Source organism: Mobula birostris, chromosome 21, assembly GCF_030028105.1.
Source record: "Mobula birostris isolate sMobBir1 chromosome 21, sMobBir1.hap1, whole genome shotgun sequence".
In the NCBI taxonomy this organism is placed as follows: domain Eukaryota; kingdom Metazoa; phylum Chordata; class Chondrichthyes; order Myliobatiformes; family Myliobatidae; genus Mobula; species Mobula birostris.
Genome location: NC_092390.1, coordinates 3569250 through 3590127, shown reverse-complemented (window position 1 = coordinate 3590127; position 20878 = coordinate 3569250). Strand labels below are relative to the sequence as shown.

The 20878-nt window shown below is 44.5% G+C and overlaps 1 protein-coding gene across 4 annotated transcripts in view; it reads right to left on the bottom strand.

Annotated features, from left to right (window-relative positions):
• The window catches only part of xpnpep1 (X-prolyl aminopeptidase (aminopeptidase P) 1, soluble), a 122417-nt gene that overhangs the window by 45751 nt on the left and 55788 nt on the right, over positions 1-20878 (bottom strand). For 3 of the 4 annotated variants that reach the window (XM_072238881.1, XM_072238880.1, XM_072238879.1), the window contains one exon: positions 426-497. In XM_072238881.1, coding sequence (XP_072094982.1) covers positions 426-497 — 72 coding nt within the window. Of the gene's footprint in view, positions 1-425; positions 498-10207; positions 19660-20878 lie in introns of those variants that run through there. The other variant, XR_011882651.1, reaches the window with a different exon arrangement.

Sequence of the window (20878 nt, the reverse complement as noted above, 5' to 3'; positions counted from 1 at the left end):
AAGTCTCAGCTGAAAACATTAACTGTTTAGTCCTCTCCATAGATGCTGCCTGACCTGCTGAGATCCTCCAGCACCTTGTTTGTGTTCTTTGTTAACAGAAGCTGTCTACCTTTCAAAGAATGAAGGCAGGTTCAGTTAAGGTTAATAATTCTCCGGGGATTGAACTTCCGGATACCAGTGGAGAACATGATCCCTTTGTGTATAACTCCCCCAATTTTACATCAAAACAATTAAAATGTGTTCATGAACTACATCTACAATACAGAACCCCCAGGAACAATTAACAAAGATCTCTTAGCTAAATGTGCACTGGTAAAATTGAATTCTTTACTCCAGCAATGGGATTAGTAGTCCACATTTTCAATTTTTTTTTTACCTGAAGTGTTGCAAATACTTATGCAAGTTATTTTAGTACTTAGTCTTACCGATACTGGGCACCAGAATCCAAAAGATAGATTTCATTTGTTGATAAAGTTCTGTTTGTACTTGGGATAGGCCTAAAAATGATGAGAGAGATTTGGAGTTCAAATAATACAGTATTCAAGTATTGAATGATTTTATTTAAACTGCACAACACTTCCCTTTATAGAACAGGAGTTGATTGCTTAGCCCACTGAATTTGTGTTGCCATTCAACTTTCAGATGAATTCCTTGTGCTGGAGGTCCATTTATCTACCTTCATTCCACATCTTCTAGTTACGGTTACTTACTCATCTCCAATTCATTTGCAAGCATAACAGTATTAAGTCTGGTATGTTATCAAATTGGTAAATAGGAAAATAAACTTTGTGTTAATAGTCTTGTTTTGATCTAATTTTGGCACCAGGTGATATTATGAATTGCCATTCCTGTCGAAGTCAAACTTCGACAAGGATAGAGTAAAGATTACACATGCTCTTCCCCTCAAATATTCCTTCACACAACAAAGAGCAATTTCTCAGCACCAGTTGAATTGGACAAGCTGTTGTCTGGTAAAGGTGCAGTTGGTAAGTGGGAGGCCTTCAAAAGCAAAATAATGAAAGTACAAGTTTGTATGCGGCTGCCAAAATAAAAGGTAAAGATTGCAAGTGTAGAGAACCTTGGTTTTCAAAAGATATTTTCTTGGTTCTTGTTGGGCATATGGCCAAGTGGGTAAGGCGTAGTCTAGTGATCTGAAGGTGGCTAGTTCGAGCCTCAGCTGTGGCAGCATGTTTGTGTCCTTGAGCAAGGCACTTAACCACACATTGCTCTAGTGTCTGTGCGAGGAGTGGCACCCCACACAGACTTCCAATCTGCGCCTTGTAAGGCACGAAAATGCCTGATGCAGGCCTCTCGTGTCTGAGTCGACATTCCTTCCCCTAAGAGAAAAAAGGAGGTGCATATCAGATATAGGCAATTAGGAACAAATGAGGTGCTTCTGGAGTATAAGAAATGTAAGAGAACACTTAAGAAATCAGGAGGGCTAAAAGGAGGCATGAAGTTCCTCCAGCAGCAAAGGTGAAGGAGAAGCCCAAGGGATTCTACAGATATTTAAGAACAAAAGGATTGCAAGGGACAAAATCGGTCCTCTGGAAAATCAGAATTGTAATCCGTGTGTGGAGCCAAAACAAATGGGGGAGACCTTAAATAAATTTTTTGCACCTGTATTTACGCAGGAGACAGACACAGAGTCTATAGAAGTGAGGCAAAGTAGCAGCAAGGTCAGGGACATTATACAGATATACAGATTACAGAGAATTTATTATCCTCAGACAAATCAGGGCGGAAGAGGGCCGGACAAGGTGTTCCCTCAGACCCTACAGGAGGCAAGTGCAGAAATTGTCAGGACCCTAGTAGAGATATTTAAATTATCCTTAGCAACAAAAGAGATAGCAGAGGATAGGAGGATAGCTAATATTGTTCCGCTGATTAAGAAAGGCTCTAAACATAAACCAGAAAATTATAGGTTGGTGAGTCTGCCATCAGTTGTGGGAAATTTATTGCAAGGTATTGTAAGGGACCAGATATAAAGTTGCAGGAAGTAGTTTATGGACCATTTGCAATTACCTAGTTTTCTGCATTAACTGCTCATAAAATATGGTTTGATCTTCATCTATTTCACAATAATAGACAAATACAATCTGTCTAAACTAATAACACGCAAATATATCTTTTCATGTCTTTATTGAGCACATTGTTCAATCATTCACAGTCACTGCTGGAAAAAGTATGTGAACCTTTGTATTTAATAACTGGTAGAACCTTCTATAGCAACAATAACCTCCACCAAACGTTTCCCGTAGCTACACACACACAAAATGCCGGTGAATGCCGCAGGCCGGGGAGCATCTATAGGAAGAAGTCGAAGGGTCTTGGCTTGAAACGTCGACTGTACCTCTTCCTATAGATGATGCCTGACCTGCTGCGGTCACCAGCATTTTTTGTGTGTGTCCCTTGAATTTCCAGCGTCTGCAGATTTCCTCGTGTTTGTGTTTCCTGTAGCTGCTGATCAGACCTCCACAACAGCAAGGATGAATTTTAGACCATTCCTCCATACAAAACTGTTTCAGTTCATCAATATTTCTGGGATACCTTGCAGGAACAGCTCTCTTCAGATCAGCCTAATTGAGTTAAGGACTGGACTCTGGCTTGGCCATTCCAAAACATAAACAATCATACGGTTGCTGATTTACTCCTGTGTTTCAGATCATTGGTTTGTTGCATCATTCAACTTCTATTCAGCTTCAGCTGACAGGCTACTACCCTGATACTCTCCTGTAAAATGTCTTGATATAATTTAGAATTCATTGTTCCATTCAATGATTGCAACCTGTCCAGGCCCTGAGGCAGCAAAGCAGCCCCAAACCACAATGCTCCTTCCCACCATGCTTCGCAGTTATGATGAGGTTTTGGTGTTGGTGTGCAGTGCCCTTTTTCCTCCAAACATAGCGGAGTGCATTTCTGCCAAAAAGTTTTCGTCTGTCCCAGAAGCGTTGTGGGACCTCCAGGTGGTCTTTTGCAAACTTGAGATGTGTAACAATTGGGCACTAGTTTCCTCCGTGGTGTTCTTCCATGAACACCATTCTTGTTCAGTGTTTTTCTTACAGTGGACACATGAACAGAGACTTAAGCAGGTTCTAGAGAATTCTGCAGGTCTTTTACTGTTACCCTTAGGTTCTTTTTCATCTCCTTCAGCATTGAGCGTTGTGCTCTTGGTGTGATCTTTGCAGGATGCCCACTCCTAGGGAGAGTAGCTACAGTACTGAATTTCCTCCCTTTGTAGACAATTTCTGATACTGTGGACTGATGAACACTCAGGTCCTTAGAAATGACTTTGTAGCCTTTCCCAGCTTCATGTATCTCTACAATTCTGCTTCTAAGGTCCCCTGAAAGTTGTTTTGATCCAGGCATGGTGCACATAAATAGATCGTTCTTGAGGAGAGCAGGCCTCTGTCATTAACCTGACTTTGTGTGTCTTTTTTATGGGTTAGTAGAGGGTTGCCTCTCTGACTGGAGACTTGTAACTAATGGTGTGCCACAGGGATCTGTGCCATGTCCATTGTTTCTCATCTTTATCAATGATTGAATGATAATGTGGATAACTTGATCAGCAAATCTGTGAATGACACCAAGATTGGGGTCCTAATGGACATGAAGAAAGGCTATCATAGCTTGCAGAGGGATTTGCACCAGCTGAAAACCTGGCAGATTGAACTTAATGCAGACAGGTACGAGGTGTTGTACTTCGGTAGGACCGACCAGGGTAGGTCTTACACACTGAACGGTAAGGCACTGAGGAGTGAGGTAGGATAAAGGGATCTTGGAATACAGGTCCTTAATTAATTGAAACTGTCGTCACGGGTAAATAAAGAAAACTTTTGGCACATTGGTCTTCATAAATCAATGTACGAAGTACAGGAGATGGGATACTATGTTGAAGTTGTATAAGACATTGGTGAGGCCTAATTTGGAGTATTTTGTGCAGGAAACAGGTAAATAAAGTTGAAAGAGTACAGAGAAAATTTACAAGCATATTGCTGGGTCTGGAGGACCTGAGTTATAAGGAAAGATTTAATAGGTTAGGACTTTATTCCTTAGAACATAGAAGATTGAGGGGAAATTTGATAGAAGTATACAGAATTATGACAGTAAATGGAAGCAAGCTTTTTCCACTGAGGTTGGGTGGCACTACAACCAGAGTTCATGGGTTAAGGGTGAAAGGTGAAAAGTGTAAGGGAAACATGAGAGGAAATGCAGGGGGTCGTGAGAGTGTGGAATAAGCTGCCAGCACAAGTGGTATATGCAAGCTCAATTTTTTCAACATTTTTTCAGGTTTGGATGGGTACATGGATGGTAGGGGTATGAAGGGCTATGGTCCTGGTACATGTTGATGGGAGTAGGCAGTTTAAATGTTTTCAGTGTAGACTAGATGGACTGAAGGTTCTGTGCTACGCTTCTGTATGAATTTTGCAATCTGACAGGCAGAATCAGATTTATCAGTATTATAGTGGAGTAAAGGGAATTATAAAGGCATGAGACAGGAGTTGGCCAAAGTTGATTGGAAGGAGACCCTAGCAGAGATGACAGCAGAACAGTAATTGCTGGAGCTCCTGGGACCCATACAGAAGGCACAGGATAGATACATCTCAACAAAGTATTCTAAAGCAGCACGCACAAAATGCTGGAGGAACTCAACAGGTCAGGCAGTATCTATGTAAATGAATAAGCAGTCCACTTTTTGGGACGAGACACTTCTTCGGGGCTAGAGAGGAATGGGAAATTGCCAGAATAAAAAGGTGTGGGGGGGGGGGGAGAAGGATGATAGCTAAAAGCTGATAGGTGAGGCCAGGTGGGTAGGAAAGGTAAAGAGCTGGAGAGGAATGAATTCAATAGGAGAGGAGAGTGAACCATAGAGAAAGGAAAGGAGGAGGCACATAGGGAAGTGATAGGCAGGCTAGAAGAAGGAAGAGCCCAGAGCGGGGAGAGAAGAAAAGGAGAAGGGGAGGGAAATTTTCTTTTACCGGAAGGTGAAATTGATATTCATGCTATCAAGTTGGATATACCCAGATGGAGTACAAGGTGTTGCTCTTCCACCCTGAGAGTGGCCTCATTCTGGCAAAAGAGGAGACCATGCTGGAAAAAGGGTGGGAATTGGAATTAAAATGTTTGGCTACTGGGAAGTACTGCTTTTGGCGGATGGAGTAGAGGTGCTCAATGAAGCGGTCCCCAAATTTACAACAGGTCTCACCAATGTAGATGAGTCCGCACCAGACACAATAGACGACCCCAGCAGATTCGCAGGTAAAGTGTTGCCTCATCTGGAAGGACTGGTTGGGGCGCTGAATGGAGGTGAGGGAGGAGGTGAATGGACAGGTGCAGCACTTTGGCTGCTTGCAGGGTTAAGCTAACAGGAGGGAGATAAGTTGGGATAGACGAATGTATGAGGGAATCACGAAGGAAGCAATCCCTGTGGAAAGCGGAGGGGGGGGGGGAGGAAGGTAAAGATATGTTTGGTGGTAGGATCTCTTTGGAGATGGCAGAAGTTGCAGAAAATGAGAGATGGAGACAGAAACAGAAACATAGAAAACCTACAGCATAATACAGGCCCTTTGGCCCACAAAGCTGTGCCGAACATGTCCTTACGTTAGAACTACCTCGGTTTATCCATAGCCCTCTAATTTTCTAAGCTCCATGTACCTATCCAGGAGTCTCTTCAAAGACCCTATCATTTCCGCCTCCACCATGGAGATATTCAGAAAGGGGAGGAAGGTGTCAAGATGGAAGTTGATGAAACTGATGAGCTCAGTCGTCACTAAGTGTTCTAAAGGCAGGATGATGCAACAGTGTGGACAAAGTAAAGACAAAGACAACATAAAAGCAAAAGAGAGGACAAGTAATAAAGCAAAAATTAGCAGAAAGGTAGAGGATTGGGAAATTTTTAAAAACCAACAGAAGGCAACTAAAAGGAAGAAGATGAAATGCAAAGGTAAATTAGCCAATAAGAACGTTTTATTCAGATATAAGTGTAAAGAGAGGCAAGAATAGATATTGGACTGCTGAGAAATGACGCAAGAGGGATAGTAATGGAGACAAGGAAATGGCAGATGAGCTAAGAATTTTGCATCAGTCTTTACTATGGAAAGCACAAGCAGTATGTTGAAACTTCGAGAGGCATCACTAATGTTCTCAAAAGAATCACTAGGTTCTGGCATGGTTCCGGAAGACTGGAAATGGCAAATGTCACTCCACTCTTCAAGAAGGGACAGAGGCAGAACAAAGGAAGTTATAGGCCAGTTAGCCTGACCTCAGTGTTGAGAAAAGATGTTGGAGTCGATTGTTAATGATCAGGTCTCAGGGTACTTGAAGGCACATGTTAAAATTGACCAAAGTCAGCATGGTTTCCTTAAGGGAAATCTTGCCTGACAAACTTTCTGGGGTTCCTTGAAGAAATAACAAGCAGGATAAACAAAAAAAGCATCAGTGGAAGTGGTGTACTTGGAATTTTAAGGGGTATTTGACAAGGGACTGCACAAGGCTGCTTACCAAGATAGAGCCCATGGTATAACAGGAATGATACCAATAAGGATAGAGGATTGGCTGATCAGCAAGAGGTAAAGAGTGGGAATAAAGGGAACCTTTTCTACTTGGCTGTAGGTGACAGTTGTGTTCCACAGGGGTCTGTGCTGGGACCATGGCTTTCATTTGGATGATGAAATTGAGTCCTCGTGCAGGATTTCCTAAAAGTTAACTTGCAAGTTGAGTTGGTGATGAGGAAGGTAACTAAATGCAATGTTAGTTTTCATTTCAAGAGGACTAGCATACAAAAGCAAGGATGTAATGCTGAGGTTTTATAAAGCAATGGTGAGGCCTCACTTGGAGTATTGGGAGCAGTTATGGTTCCCTCATCTAAGAAAGGATGTGCTGACAATAGAGTGGGTTGAAAAGAGAAATAGACTATGACTGTGAGAATGAAATAGTTATCGTATGAGGAATATTGATGTCTCTGGGCCTGTATTCACTGGAATTTAGAAAAATGAGGGGGAATCTCTCATTGAAACCAAGATAGAATGCACATGGAGAGGCTGTTTCCTATAGTGAGGGACTCTAGGACCAGAGGACACAGTCTCAGAACAGAGGAATTTAATGCGCATGAGGAGGAATTTCTTTAGCCCAAGGGTGGCGAATCTGTGAAATTCATTGCCGCAGGCGGCTGTGGAGGCCAGGTCACTGAGTGTATAAAAACTGGCGGTTGATAGGTTCTTGATTAGTCATGGCATTGAAGGTTACAGGGAGAAGGCAGGAGAATGGGGTCGAGAGGGAAAATGGATCAGCCATGATGAAATGGCGGAGCTGACTTGATGGGCCGAATGGCCCAATTTTGCTCCTATGTCTAATTTTTATGTGAGATATAAACAACTTTTAACAGTTTAAGACGCCATAAAATGCACTATTATTGAGTGCTCATGAAAATGCCAAGTCTAATACATTCAGAATATTGTCAGAACTACGGTTCTAAAACAACCGGCTTGTAAGGAAGTTCTTTATTAGGTTTAATTAGATATCAGGAAACAACAAATGTGACTTACTTATTCAAGAGACGAGAAAGCAGAAAACTGCAAACCAGTCAGCTTAATATCTGTCCCGGTGAAAAGGGTGAAAGTTATGAGGACAGACCCCACACTATTATTTCATTTATTACTCTGGAAACTTACAGAGGAAAGAGTGCTAATGGAATCTGTGCTAACTGGGACTTGTAGAAGGGGATAGTGAATTCATAGGAAAGAATAGTGAATTCTTGGTTCTGAAGCACAGCAGAGAGAGCGATAGGGGTGGTGAGCATGTAGCAGTCAGATAAAGGGGCTTCTACATGTTTGGTACCAGGCAGTGGAAGTCCATAAAAGCTCCAAACATCCTGAGCGACAATTGTAAACCAGGTGAACTATAGTGAACTCATGCCCACATACCAGCCTAATAAGAGCTTCATAAAAGTCTAGGACAGAAAGTTGTCACCATACATTGAAGGTAAAAGCAGAACTACACACAGCTCACAAAGAGCATAGGTGCTGAAGTTAGACTTTGCAGAAGGCCATCTCTGTGTATGCACAGCACATGGGGGTAGAGATAGTGGGTTAAAGTAAATAAGAAATAATAGAAGAAAAATGAGAACTTTGGATTGAAGAAAATTTGTTCTAGGATGAGTGCTTCCCTCCTCCCCCCCCCCCCCCATATACATTAGCTTGTAATAAGGAGAAAGCTCCAATCCTCACCACAACATCACCACTGTGGTCAAGGGAGGCAGAGATGCGTTTATAGGACTGCTTTGAGTTGGTGGACTGGACAAAATTCAGAGACCTATCTTCAGATCTGAATAAATATGCCACAGTTGTCACCAACTTCATCAAGATAAACCACAAGATTCGTAGTCTGCTAAGGGCTAGATCTGTGGCATACAAGACCAGTGATCCAGGTCTATACAAGAAGTCCCAGTACAACTTTCAAAAGACTATTTTAAGAGCAAAAGAAACAATTCCAATTGAAGTTAGAGACGGAGTCAGATGCACATCAGCTCTGGCAGGGTTTGCACGCCATTTCTTCCTACACGGCAAAACCTAACATCATGAATAGCTGTGATATTTCACTCCCAGATGAGCAAATTGTCTTTTATGCATGCTTTGAAAGGAAGAATAAAATTACACCTATATGAATTTCTGCAGCATCTGGTGACCTGTGATCTCTGTCTCTGAAGCAGATGTCAGAACATCTTTCAAGAGTGTGAACTTCACAAGGCACAGGCACAGGGACATGGTAGGGCATTGCAAACCTGTGCCATCCAACTGCTCTGCGTGCTCAAGAACATCTTCAATCTCACTGCTGCAGTCAGAGATTCCCACCCGCTACCAAAGGTCAACTATCATACCAGTGTCCAAGAAAAGCAGGATGAGCTACCTTAACAACTATTGTTCAGTTGCACTCAAATCTACTCTGATGAAGTGCTTTAAGAGACTGGTCATGGCCAAAATCAACTCTTGCCTAAGCAAGAACCTGGACCCACTGCAATTTGCCTATTACAATAGGTCTACAGCAGATGTCATCTCAGCGACTCTCCAGTCAGCCTTGGATCACCTGGACAAGAGTACTATCCACGTCAGGCTGCTGTTTATGGATTACACCTCACCATTCAACACTATCATACCCTCAGTTCTAATCAACAAGCTCCAAAGCCTGGGCCATCGTACCTCCTTCTGCCGCTGGATCCTTGACCCCCTTGCCAGAAGACCCCAATCTGTGCGGATCGAAAATAACATCTCCTCCTTGCTCACAATCAACACTGGCACACCTGAAGGATCACACATCAAAGTTGCTGGTGAACGCAGCAGGCCAGGCAGCATCTCTAGGAAGAGGTACAGTCCATGTTTCGGGCTGAGACCCTTCGTCAGGACTAGACTTCGTCACCTGAAGGATGTATGCTTAGTCCACTGCTCTACTCTCTCTACACCCATGTGTGGCTGGGCATAGCTCAAACACCACCACTAAATTTGCTGGTGACACAACTATTGTTGGCAGAATTTCAGATGGTGACAAGGTGGTGTACAGGAGTGAGATATTGCACTTAAGGTCAGTAAGACCAAAGAACCGATTGTGGGATTCAGGAAGAGGAAATCGGGATTCATTGAGGGATCAGTAGTTTCAAGCTCCTGGGTGTCAACATCTCCGAAGATCAATCCTGGGTCCAACATAATGATGCAATTACAAAGAAGGCATGACACCAGCGATACTTCTTTAGGAGTTTGAGGCACTTAGCGTGTCACCAAAGATACCTTCAAGTTTCTACAGATGTTCTGCGAAGATCAGTCTAACTCGTTGTATCAACATCTGGTATGGAGGGTCACTGCACAGAACCAGAAAAAGGTGCAGAAAATTGTAAACTTAGCCAGCCCCATCATGGGTACTACCCTCCTCAGCATCCAGGACCGGATTTAGTGCAGCTGGAGGCCCTGATGGCTCCCTGCCGACACCGTAAAATGCTGCTGTACCAAGCAAAAAAAGGCAAGAACAAGAACAAAGGTCGTACTGGTCTAAATATCAAAGCTGTGGACCAAGATATTGGTTTAGTACAATAGGTAGGCTATAAACTTACAGGCTTTAAGAGGGAGGACAGAAAGTAATGCAGATTCTAATTTTGAAGGGCAGCATCTAAAGTACTCAAAAATTGACCTAGGCTTAGTTGGCTTAGTAAAGTGTTACGTACCCCGTAACTGGGTTGCCAAACCAGCAGAAATGGATCACTCAGTTGGAGTCTGGATTACTAGAACTAAGAAAATTTTATTAAAGAAACAAGCAACACAGTAATCGAAAGGATAATAAATGCAACAGTTCAGCAATGATAAACACACATGTGCACAGAATTAAGATAACAGCATCAATCAAGCTCTATCGTTGTCTAGGGGTAAATGACCAAATTTCAAAGTGATACAAAAGTTCAGTCCAATTTAGTTCAGTTCGCAGTAATTGTTGCGATGGCGATGGACAACGTCAGGGGGAGGGAGGGAGAGAGAAAGAGCCAGAACGACTGATCATTCAGAAACGGCTTCCACTCACAGACCGGCGATATTGCCCACAAGCAACTTTCGGGCAGGTCCTTGGTGATGTCACCTGAGGTCACCGACTGTGACCCCTCCTCCAGATGCGGTTGATCCTCTGCAGTGAACCCTGCACCCAAGCGAGGGTGGACACACACCGGGTTCCCACTGATCGTACCTTTCCACCCTGTGCGTTTAAGGTCCGGTACTTCCCACCAACTCGTGAGAGGCGCACCGCTTCCAGGGTCTCGTTACCTCGGGTGTCGTGTGTGTGTCCTGCCTTAGCGAACCTGTCCCTTTTTATCCCCCTGCTGGGGTATCGCCTGTCCATCGCTTCAAACAGTTCAGGGTTCAAAGGGGGAGCCGATCTTGGCAATACCCAGACTGATGGCTCCTTCATTAACATCTCCACATGCTGCTTCATTGTTCCTTATCTCTCCTTCCGCTGAGGACAGGTGGCAGACCAACTGCTGATGCCACTGATGCTAACCCAGGCCAGCACACATCTTAATTTTATGTGTATTCTTGTCACACTTCCCCCCTTTAAGGATTTTTACCGGGAGGTAAAAATTACAAACATGAATATATTATTTGATACACACACAAATATACATCTTTATCAGCTATTTGGCTAACACAGCGAGTTTGAAGTTGTCAACACCTTGACAGACAGTCATCACATTTTCTGTTCCTTTTATATGTGTTATTAATAATCCCTTAGACCAGGCTCCAACTCAGCAAACTTCATAGTGGCCAAAAACACTGATGAATTGCGATCAATGTAACCTCTCATTTGGTTTCGTCCCAGCCCACAATAACAAGGGTCGTCCCATTCCGACTCAGTTTTCTCTCGCAAGGACTTAGTGGGGGGGGGGGGGGTAGTGACCGCAGAGTTATTTCAAAACTTCCTACAGTACCCCACCATCTCCAAGAGCCTTCTGGGGGCCCTCTTGTCTGTCGGGGTTGGGAGGTCAGCGATAGCCTGCACTGTAGCTTGCATCGCTGCCAGCTGCCCCGTGTCACCACAATTCCCAGGTAAGTGACCCTCGTGTGGCCGAATTCATTTTTTTCAAGGTTCACTATCAAGCTGGCTTCAGACAGCAGTATTAAATTGCCAATACACACCTCTGTGTTCGTCAGCCCTTTAGTCACTAAATTACTAATTATATATGAATGTTGTTTACTAGGCTGGCCTATTGTAACAGACATCACCCAACGTCCCAGTTCTTTGCATTGCCTCGGGACAATCAAACACACGGGTGCGAGTCGTTTAATTACTTCTGCTAAAGATTCGCTTTGTTCGGGGATTAAGGGAGAGACCTTATCAGTAGACCTGGCCAAAACAATAGCCTTCTCCCATCTGATCGATCCCATACTAATCTTTTCAAAATGGTTTTTTTCTCTTATCAGGGGGCCTCTAGCTTCATTGATTTCCACGCTAACACCGACTAGGTTTGTTAGCATATCAAAAGCCTGTGACCGTCTCAGTTCGCGTCGGTCATGATCAATAACATCCTTCCCCCTGGGCAGCTGGTAAACCTCTTTCATGATTCCACCAACTGTTTCCTCCAGCACCGCAAAATGTCCACCGGGGGGTACCTCGTGGGCCATGTTAAAAACCTCATCCCCATAACTCTTTTGCACCACCCCCCACTCCTCATCTGCGGGTACTGTACTGGATTTCCCTTTTTTCCTTAGCACTTCCTCCTCCACACAATAGCCTACTAGTTCCCTTGTTAAAGCTGTGTCAGAGAGAGCTGTCTTTGCCGAAACCATCAGCCCCTCGTCTCGCTCCTGCGTCTGCACAAATTCTTTCCTGGCTACTGCTACGTCTGTCCCAGCTCCCTCACTACCTCTTGTCTCACTACAGTCCTTCTTTTCATTTTCTACCCCCGTCTCGTACAAGTCTGGCAGAAACGTTTCAGCTAAATTCACTACCGCGGTCCCGTGATGAACCTGTGAGTCCATCGGCGGGGCCTCAATGCTGGCAGGCTGACCTGTCAATCTCACGACTGGGAACACGATTCCCCCGGCGACGTCATTACCGAGCAAGACTTCCACGCCTTTCATCGGTAATTCGGACCTCACCCCGATCGTGACTGGCCCAGAGACCAGGTTGCTTTGTAAGTGTATCTGGTGCAAAGGGACTGACTCTGTCCCTTCCCCAACACCTTTGACCTCTACCTCCCCAGTCTGGGTCTCTGAGCTAAACTCTAATACACTCTTCAGTATTAGTGACTGACACGCTCCCGTGTCTCTCCAGATCCACACTGGAACTAGTTTTAACCCCTCCTTCACTGACACCAATCCAGCCGAGATAATCCTCTCGCGCCCTTCCTGAACTTTGGCAGACCTGACCGTCCCTAGCGGTTCGCTTAACAGCTCGATACAGCCATTCAAAATTTTCGCTTTTCCTTTCCCCGTCTCCTTCCTTGGGGCAAAGCACCTGGACGCAAAGTGTCCGGCTTTCCCACAATTATAACAGACGACCCCGGGGGACTTCCTACCAGACTGCTCCCGGTCTACCTTATCCTTTTCACTAGTCCCCGGCTTACTTTCTGACTTTTCCAGCGGACTCTCCCCGCCGTCCTGACTACCCTTCTGGTAGCCTTTACTCGGGGCGAACTTCATTTTATGCGTCAACGCATACTCATCCGCTAACTTAGCAGTTGTGGCTAACGTGGCTGCCTCTTTCTCATCGAGGTAGGGTCTCATACGCTCAGGGACACAACCTTTAAACTGCTCAATCAGGATCAGCTGCAGCAGTCTGTTATAATCTCCATCTACCCCCTTCGAGGCGCACCAACGCTCACAATATGTCTGCATCTCACGGGCAAACTCCAAATACGTGTGGTCCCACTGCTTCCTCGCATTCTGGAACCTCTGTCGGTATGCCTCTGGGACCAACTCATAAATCCTGAGGATGGCCTCTTTCACCACTTCATACCTCTGGGCATCTTTCGCGGACAAAGCAGAGTAAGCTTCTTGGGCTTTCCCTTTCAGTACACTCTGAAGTAACACAGCCCACTTATCTCTCGGCCAGTCCTGACTTATAGCCACTTTTTCGAAATGGAGGAAGTACCGATCCACGTCGGTATCGTCAAAATGGGGGAACCAGCCTAACCTCCTGGGCCGCCCGGAACCCTCCACCTTGGTTCGGCACGAGCCCCTGCTCTGCCCTTAACCTTAACTTCTCCAATTCAAATTCCCTTTCCCTCTGTTTCTCCAACTGCTGCAACTGTCTTTCTCTCTCTCTCTCTCTTCTCTCTCCAACTGTCTCTGTCTCTCTTTCTCTTCTCTCTCCAACTGTCTCTCTCTCTCTTCTCTCTCCAACTGTCTCTCTCTCTCTCTCTCTTTCCTTTCTAACTCTCTCTCCTTCTCTTCTCGCTCCAACTGTCGTACCCGGAACTCGTGCTCGAGTCTCAGTTTTTCAAGCTGCACCTGTACCGCGTCTCCAGCAGGTTTTTCAATAGACACCACCCCCAGCTCGCCTTGGGGAAACACACCTTTAGATACATAGTGCTCTACGATAGCTCTGTGTATCTCCTCTCTCCTCATTGTCGACTTCCCCTTAGCAAGATTCAACCGTTTGGCCACAGCTACCAATTCCGATTTCCTGGCATCCTCTAATGCCTCCAAGGTCGGCGCCTTTATAAATTCCTCAGCCTCCATTTCTGCTGTTTGTCTTTTCTTTCTTTCGGGAATTTTAACCCAATCAATTTACTCCGTCCCAAATTTAGCGTTCAAAATCGCGAACGAGAACCCCACTTATGTTACGTACCCCGTAACTGGGTTGCCAAACCAGCAGAAATGGATCACTCAGTTGGAGTCTGGATTACTAGAACTAAGAAAGTTTTATTAAAGAAACAAGCAACACAGTAATTGAAAGGATAATAAAGGCAACAGTTCAGCAATGATAAACACACATGTGCACAGAATTAAGATAACAGCATCAATCAAGCTCTATCGTTGTCTAGGGGTAAATGACCAAATTTCAAAGTGACACAAAAGTTCAGTCCAATTTAGTTCAGTTCGCAGTAATCGTTGCCATGGCGATGGACAACGTTGGGGGGAGGGAGAGAGAGAGAGAGAGAGAGAGAGAGAGAAGCAAGAACGACTGATCATTCAGAAACGGCTTCTACTCACAGACCGGCGATATTGCCCACAAGCAACTTTCGGGCAGGTCCTTGGTGATGCCACCTGAGGTCACCGACTGTGACCCCTCCTCCAGATGCGGTCGATCCTCTGCAGTGAACCCTGCACCCAAGCGAGGGTGGACACACACCGGGTTCCCGCTGATTGTACCTTTCCACCCTGTGCGTTTAAGGTCCGGTACTTCCCACCGACTCGTGAGAGATGCACCGCTTTCAGGGTCTTGTTACCTCGGGTGTCGTGTGTGTGTCCTGCCTTAGCGAACCTGTCCCTTTTTATCCCCCTGCTGGGGTATCGCCTGTCCATCACTTCAAACAGTTCAGGGTTCAAAGGGGGAGCCGATCTTGGCAATACCCAGACTGATGGCTCCTTCATTAACATCTCCACATGCTGCTTCATTGTTCCTTATCTCTCCTTCCCCTGAGGACAGGTGGCAGACCAACTGCTGATGCCACTGATGCTAACCCAGGCCAGCACACATCTTAATTTTATGTGTATTCTCGTCACAAAAGTTATGAGGGAGACGAAGTATGATGTACCCAACCTTAAATCTTTATTTAGCTATTTCTGCATATACCATAGGCCTTATTTCTCAAACATTGCCAAAGCATTTTTATCTAGGTATTTTTCTCAACCATGTGTTGAGAAAGTAAAATGGAAATGAGAGACAAAAAGGCCAAGAGAGATGGCACTATGGCAAACTAGGAAACTTGACAATACTCCAAAAATTTTTTTGAAAAATGAGATCTAGCACATACTAACCTATTGCTGTGCTGTGTGGCTTGCAGAGTAAAAACCACATATTACTTACTAGGTTTGTAAACAGTCAACTATTAGCCTATTGCCACGAAAACAGGAACAGTACTGACATACAAGCCTAGATATTTACAAAGTCAGAATGCTTGTTTTTCAAAATTAAAGACTAGTTCTTCTGGAGTTCTTCGCATCACAGTCCTTGATCAGATCACTAAAATCCAGTTTCCTAACAAGTTCACTTTCAAGTGACATCAGAGTAAGTTGATTCAGCCTGTCCTGTCCCATTGTGGATCTGAGCCTATTCTTCACTAGCTTGAGCTTGGAGAAAGATCATTCACCACTTGCATTTGTGACAGAGAGAGTCAAGTAAGGCCTCAAAGCAATGCTTACATTTGGGAAGATGACCTGCCAAGTTTTTTTTCCTCTGAGGAAGCATAAAAGCTCTGATGCTGATGAAGTATCTTTACCACTTACAAATTCCCTGAAATGGACAATCTCCTCCACAAAGTCTAACTCCAAGTCAGATCAATATCTGCTTTGGAGATCTGACGCTCTCTTGTGCAGATCTTGTACAGAGAGAGAAGGGATATTGTTTAGGATGCTAAATATGTTGTTAAGGTCATTATATGATGCAAATCTGCAATCAACTTCTGCAAGTAATCTATCCATCACAACCAAAAAATACAGTAGCTGAGAATTTTTCTCTGGCTGACAAGCCAACATCAGGTGTTCAGGATTCACGTTTTACGTTTTCTTTGTCATTGGGTGTCTTCTTTGTACACTTGTGAGACTGTTGGAGACATAGTTTTAGCTTGGGTCTCAAAAATATCAAATTGATCATGCAAGCTTGCTATGTACCCATGTAGTGATTTAACCAAATCCACAGCATTACCCAGGTCTAGATTTACAGCTTGCAATGCAACACTTGCACTTTCAAAGCGCTGAAGAATGCAATGCCACAATTTGCTCAGAGGTCAGTATCGTTTTCCTGTGGTGTTTGCTATTTTCATGCTCTCCTATGCACTCAGCGGCATGTTCCCAGTTGCTAAAGCCAGTTTCGAAGATGGACTGACAGTTACCATCACTGAAGATCTGGCAAGCAAAACAAAACACACAGCCGGTGGAAGGGGAATATAAGAGCCATTGCCTTGATATTGTACTCACCATTTACGAGCTTGCGTTTGAAGTGAAATTTGGAGGAAAAAACGTCTTTGCTGTTTGTATACTCGTTCCGAGGTTTTGATATCCACATCCTTTTTCTGGCAGGACTCCGGCCCTTTCTTAGTCCAGTATGCTTGGACTGAATCATCTAACGTTTCCTTCCCCCAGCAAGCAGGATCAGTGCCATAAGGATCCTCAATAGCGGTAACGTTAACATTAATGGCGGCCCGACTTGGTCGTTCGGAGGCCTCTGTGGTCGGGAATCCCAAAGTCATGCTCACTGCCTCTTCAACGTTAGCTGCTGACTGTGGCAAGGACGGTGGTCCTGTGCTAACGCTGGTGCTAGCGCTAGCTGTTGAACAAGTCTCCGTTTGTCCACCGGTCTCAGACTGTGACAAGAACGATGGTACTGCTGCATCGTCGAGAACAGGTTTTAAAAATTCTGTCAATTTCAATGTCTTTTTTAATGCTTCTTTCTCACGGTCCTCTTTTTGTTTCTTTTTTCTTTTTTGTGCTCCACTCTCGTATTTTTTTTTGTCTGCCATGATGATAGCTACCTACTTTGGGCCCCTCTGCAGCTCTGGCTCCTGGGCTGCAGCCTAGCCTGGCCCTGCCAGCATCGAGGACACCTTCAAAAGGTGATGCCTCGAGAAGGCGGCATCCATCATTACCCAGGACATGCCCTCTTCTCATTGCTACCATTAGGGAGCCTGAAGATCCACACTCTATTTCAGGAACGGCTTCTTTCCCTCCACCTTCAGATTTATGAATGGGCAATGAACCCATGAACACTGCCTCACTTTTTTTTGCTCTCTTTTTGCACTATTTAATTTATTTTATATACATTTCTTACTGTAATTTAGAGATTTTTTATTATGTATTGCGCTGCACTGCTGTTACACAGCAACAAATTTCACAACATTTGGCAGTGATATTAAACCTGATTCTGAAAGTTTGTTTTGAAGATACTTTCCAGACTCTATATGTATTCTTTCCATCTACAGCACCACACATAGATGTATTCTTGGCTGTACTAGTGTACCAGGAACTTAAGACTTTTAGTTCTGTTGTCATCCCACCGAAGGAGCAACAGGTCAAGGAATAAAAGGAGAACAGGAAGGATGACACAGTACAAAACAGAAGCAGGCAAAGAACAAATCTCCATCAGTCACAGAGCAGACCTAAACAGATCCAGTGAGGAATGTGCACTGGAGGAAAAGTACAGAGCATAAATTAAAGGGACCAATGGCTATAGCAGTTGGAGTTGCCTCATGGCCAGCAAAGCCAATGGCAGAAAAAGATGAAACCAAAACTGTGTCCCAGGAGTTGTGACTCAGAAGAAAAGTTCTGGGAACAACCGTCTTCATGCAACTAAGTGCAAGGAAACCCAGGGCAGTTATGCCCAAGACAAAGTTCGCTATCCAATCCAGGGTGTATTACCCTTAGTTTTCCAGAGGGCATCTAAAACAGCATCATGTAGAAGATTTTTCAGAAATTAAGAGCTCTTGGTAAAGGAGGTAACACTTTGGCAGTTATAGAAACTTGGCTAATAAGCAGAGATAGTAGGTGTAAATGCATGCTTTTCTGGAGATAAAAAATAACAAAAAAAAACTACTGTGCGTGTGAACTTAGTAAGGAGAACAGGACAGTTGATGTTTTGGGTTGAGATCCTTGATCTGCACTGAGTTCCTCCAGTAATCATTTGGTCCAGTTTCTGGAGTAACCATTTGGTCCAGTTTCTGGTATCTGCAGTCTTGGCTGATATATACGAGTGATCTGCCATATGGATCAGTATTAGGTCCTTAACTTTTTACAATTTATAAAAATGATTTGGATGAGGATATTACCAGGGGGCGTTGGGAGTGAACCCAAATGCAAGATACAGACACTGAAGTACTAAGAACAGGACAGGGTTTATCAAGAAAGCAAGGGGAGTCAGGAAGAAATGACACTGGACATGGACACAGGCCCAGGACGAGACAAGGACACCGGGCCTGGGCTAGGACTAAGACTAGGAAAGCGGGACCAGGACAAGGAACTTGGAACTAGGAGCCTGGGCTAGGACTCCGAGTCAGAGACAGGACAGGGACCCGGAACCTGGGTCTGGACTCGGGCTCGGACCCTGGATCTAGGCGAGGACTCGGGACTAGGATCTTGAACTGTTTGTTCTTCTGCCAACAGGCAAACGTTACAAGAGCATCAAAACTAAAACCACAATGCTACTAAACAGTTTCCTCCCACAGGCAGTCAGACCGCTAAATAGCTGCTCTACCTGACTCTGCTTTGGACACTTTTAACTTGCACTGGACACTTATAACTTGATTTTAACTGACATGTGGCTGTTGTGTTTTACTATTTATTGTTATATTTATTATTTAGTGTTGTGTTTGTTATGTTATGATTGCACTGCTCCTGGGAAACGCTGTCTCATTCTGCCCTGCAGAGCTGATGTACCGTTAGATTGACAATAAAGTTTTTGAATCTTTTGAATCTTGGCAAGGATAGGACGTGGCTCCAGGACAGAGTGAGGTACTCCAGCAAAGAACGAGGTACCCCAGCACAGGACGAGGTACCCAAGCACAGGATGAGGAATCTCCAGCACCAGGCTGGGAGAGGAACTCCTGGGCTGGGCGAGGCACCAGAACTAGATTAGGACATGAAGCTCAGATTTGGACAGGGCTGGAACACGGCACCTGGACTTGGTCTTGGAACACAGAGCCTTCGACTTGAACTGGATGCTCAGAGCCTTGGACGTGGACTGGGCAAGGTACTCCAGGGCAGGACGTGGCTCTTGGACTAGGTTTGGCTCAGCTCTTGGGTACAGAGCCAGGACTCCTCCTTCGAGCGCAGGGCCGGGACCTTTCTATGATGCAGGGCCGGGATGACTGCCGAGGACACTTGCCGAGGGACTCCTGGACTGGACGAGGCACATGGACAGGACGAGAACACGAAGCCTTGACTTGGACAGGACAGGAACACAGCACCTGGAACTTGGAACACAGAACACAGAGCCAGGACCCCTCCCTGGGAACAAGGACCTAAGGCCGGGACTCCTCTTGACACGGATACTAACAGGGGGGCACAAAGAGATGGCTCCAAACTCAACGATAGATAGTTCCTTATCTTGGCATGGCAAGGCTCCAGTCTCACTCTGGTGGTTGAACTTGACAGAAGGAGGGGAAAGGGAACAGTCCAGCAGAGAATCCTTGGTTTGAGAGGTATTTATGTGCCAGCCCGAAACGAGAATCAGGTGCCTCAATTACGGCACCCAATGGAACAAGGGAAAACAGGAAAACCTGGAATAAGGAATTGACAGACCAGACCGTGAACCGGAATGCAGACTTCACGGACCGGACCATGACAGAGGACAGCAATGTAATGGTTGCTCAATGTGCTGATGATATAAAGAAAGTAAGCTATGAAGAGAACATCAGAAGTTACACAGAGATATAGATAGTTTAGATGTGTAAAGATCAAGCAATTGGACATAATTGGGAAAATGTGAAATCGGCCACTTAAAAGGAAAATTAAATTAAAAAAGCATATGATCTCAATGGTGAGAAATTGTAGAGTTCTACATGCAGGAGGAACTGGGTGTCCAGATGCACAAATTGCAAAATGCCAATACACAGATACTGCAAGCAATTAAGCATGCTATCACATTGCCAGGAGAACTGGTTAAAATGTGGGGAGTTATGCTTCAGCCATATAGGGAATTAATGTGATCACATTTAAAAGACTATGCACAGTACCAGTCCCCCTCCAAATGGAAGGATGTGAGTGCTTTGAATGCAACTTAAGGATGATTTATTAAACTAATACCTGTAATAGGCAAGTTATCTTACAAGGATAGGTTAAATAGGCTAGACGTGTAAACACTTGAGTTAGGATAGAGAACTACTTGATTGAAACAAAACCCTGAGTGATGTAACAGGATGGATCTAGTGAAGAATGCTTTTTTTTACTTATGACAGAATCATTATTAGTGGTCACCATTCAACAGCAGAGGGTCACCCATGCAAGACAGAGGTGACATAAGAATTTTACTCATACAGCCATGAGTCTCTTCTTTAGAAGGCAGTGAAAACAAAGTCTTTGAGTATCTGAAACGTTACTATGGTTAGCAGGGTACATGGAATTGATTATAATTCGATCAGCCAAGACTATGTTAAATGGCACGGCAAGCTGAGAAGCTGAGTAAACTAATCATGCTACTATAGTCCACATCTGCTCCCATGTTCCATGTGACACTCACTATTAAAATGACAGGA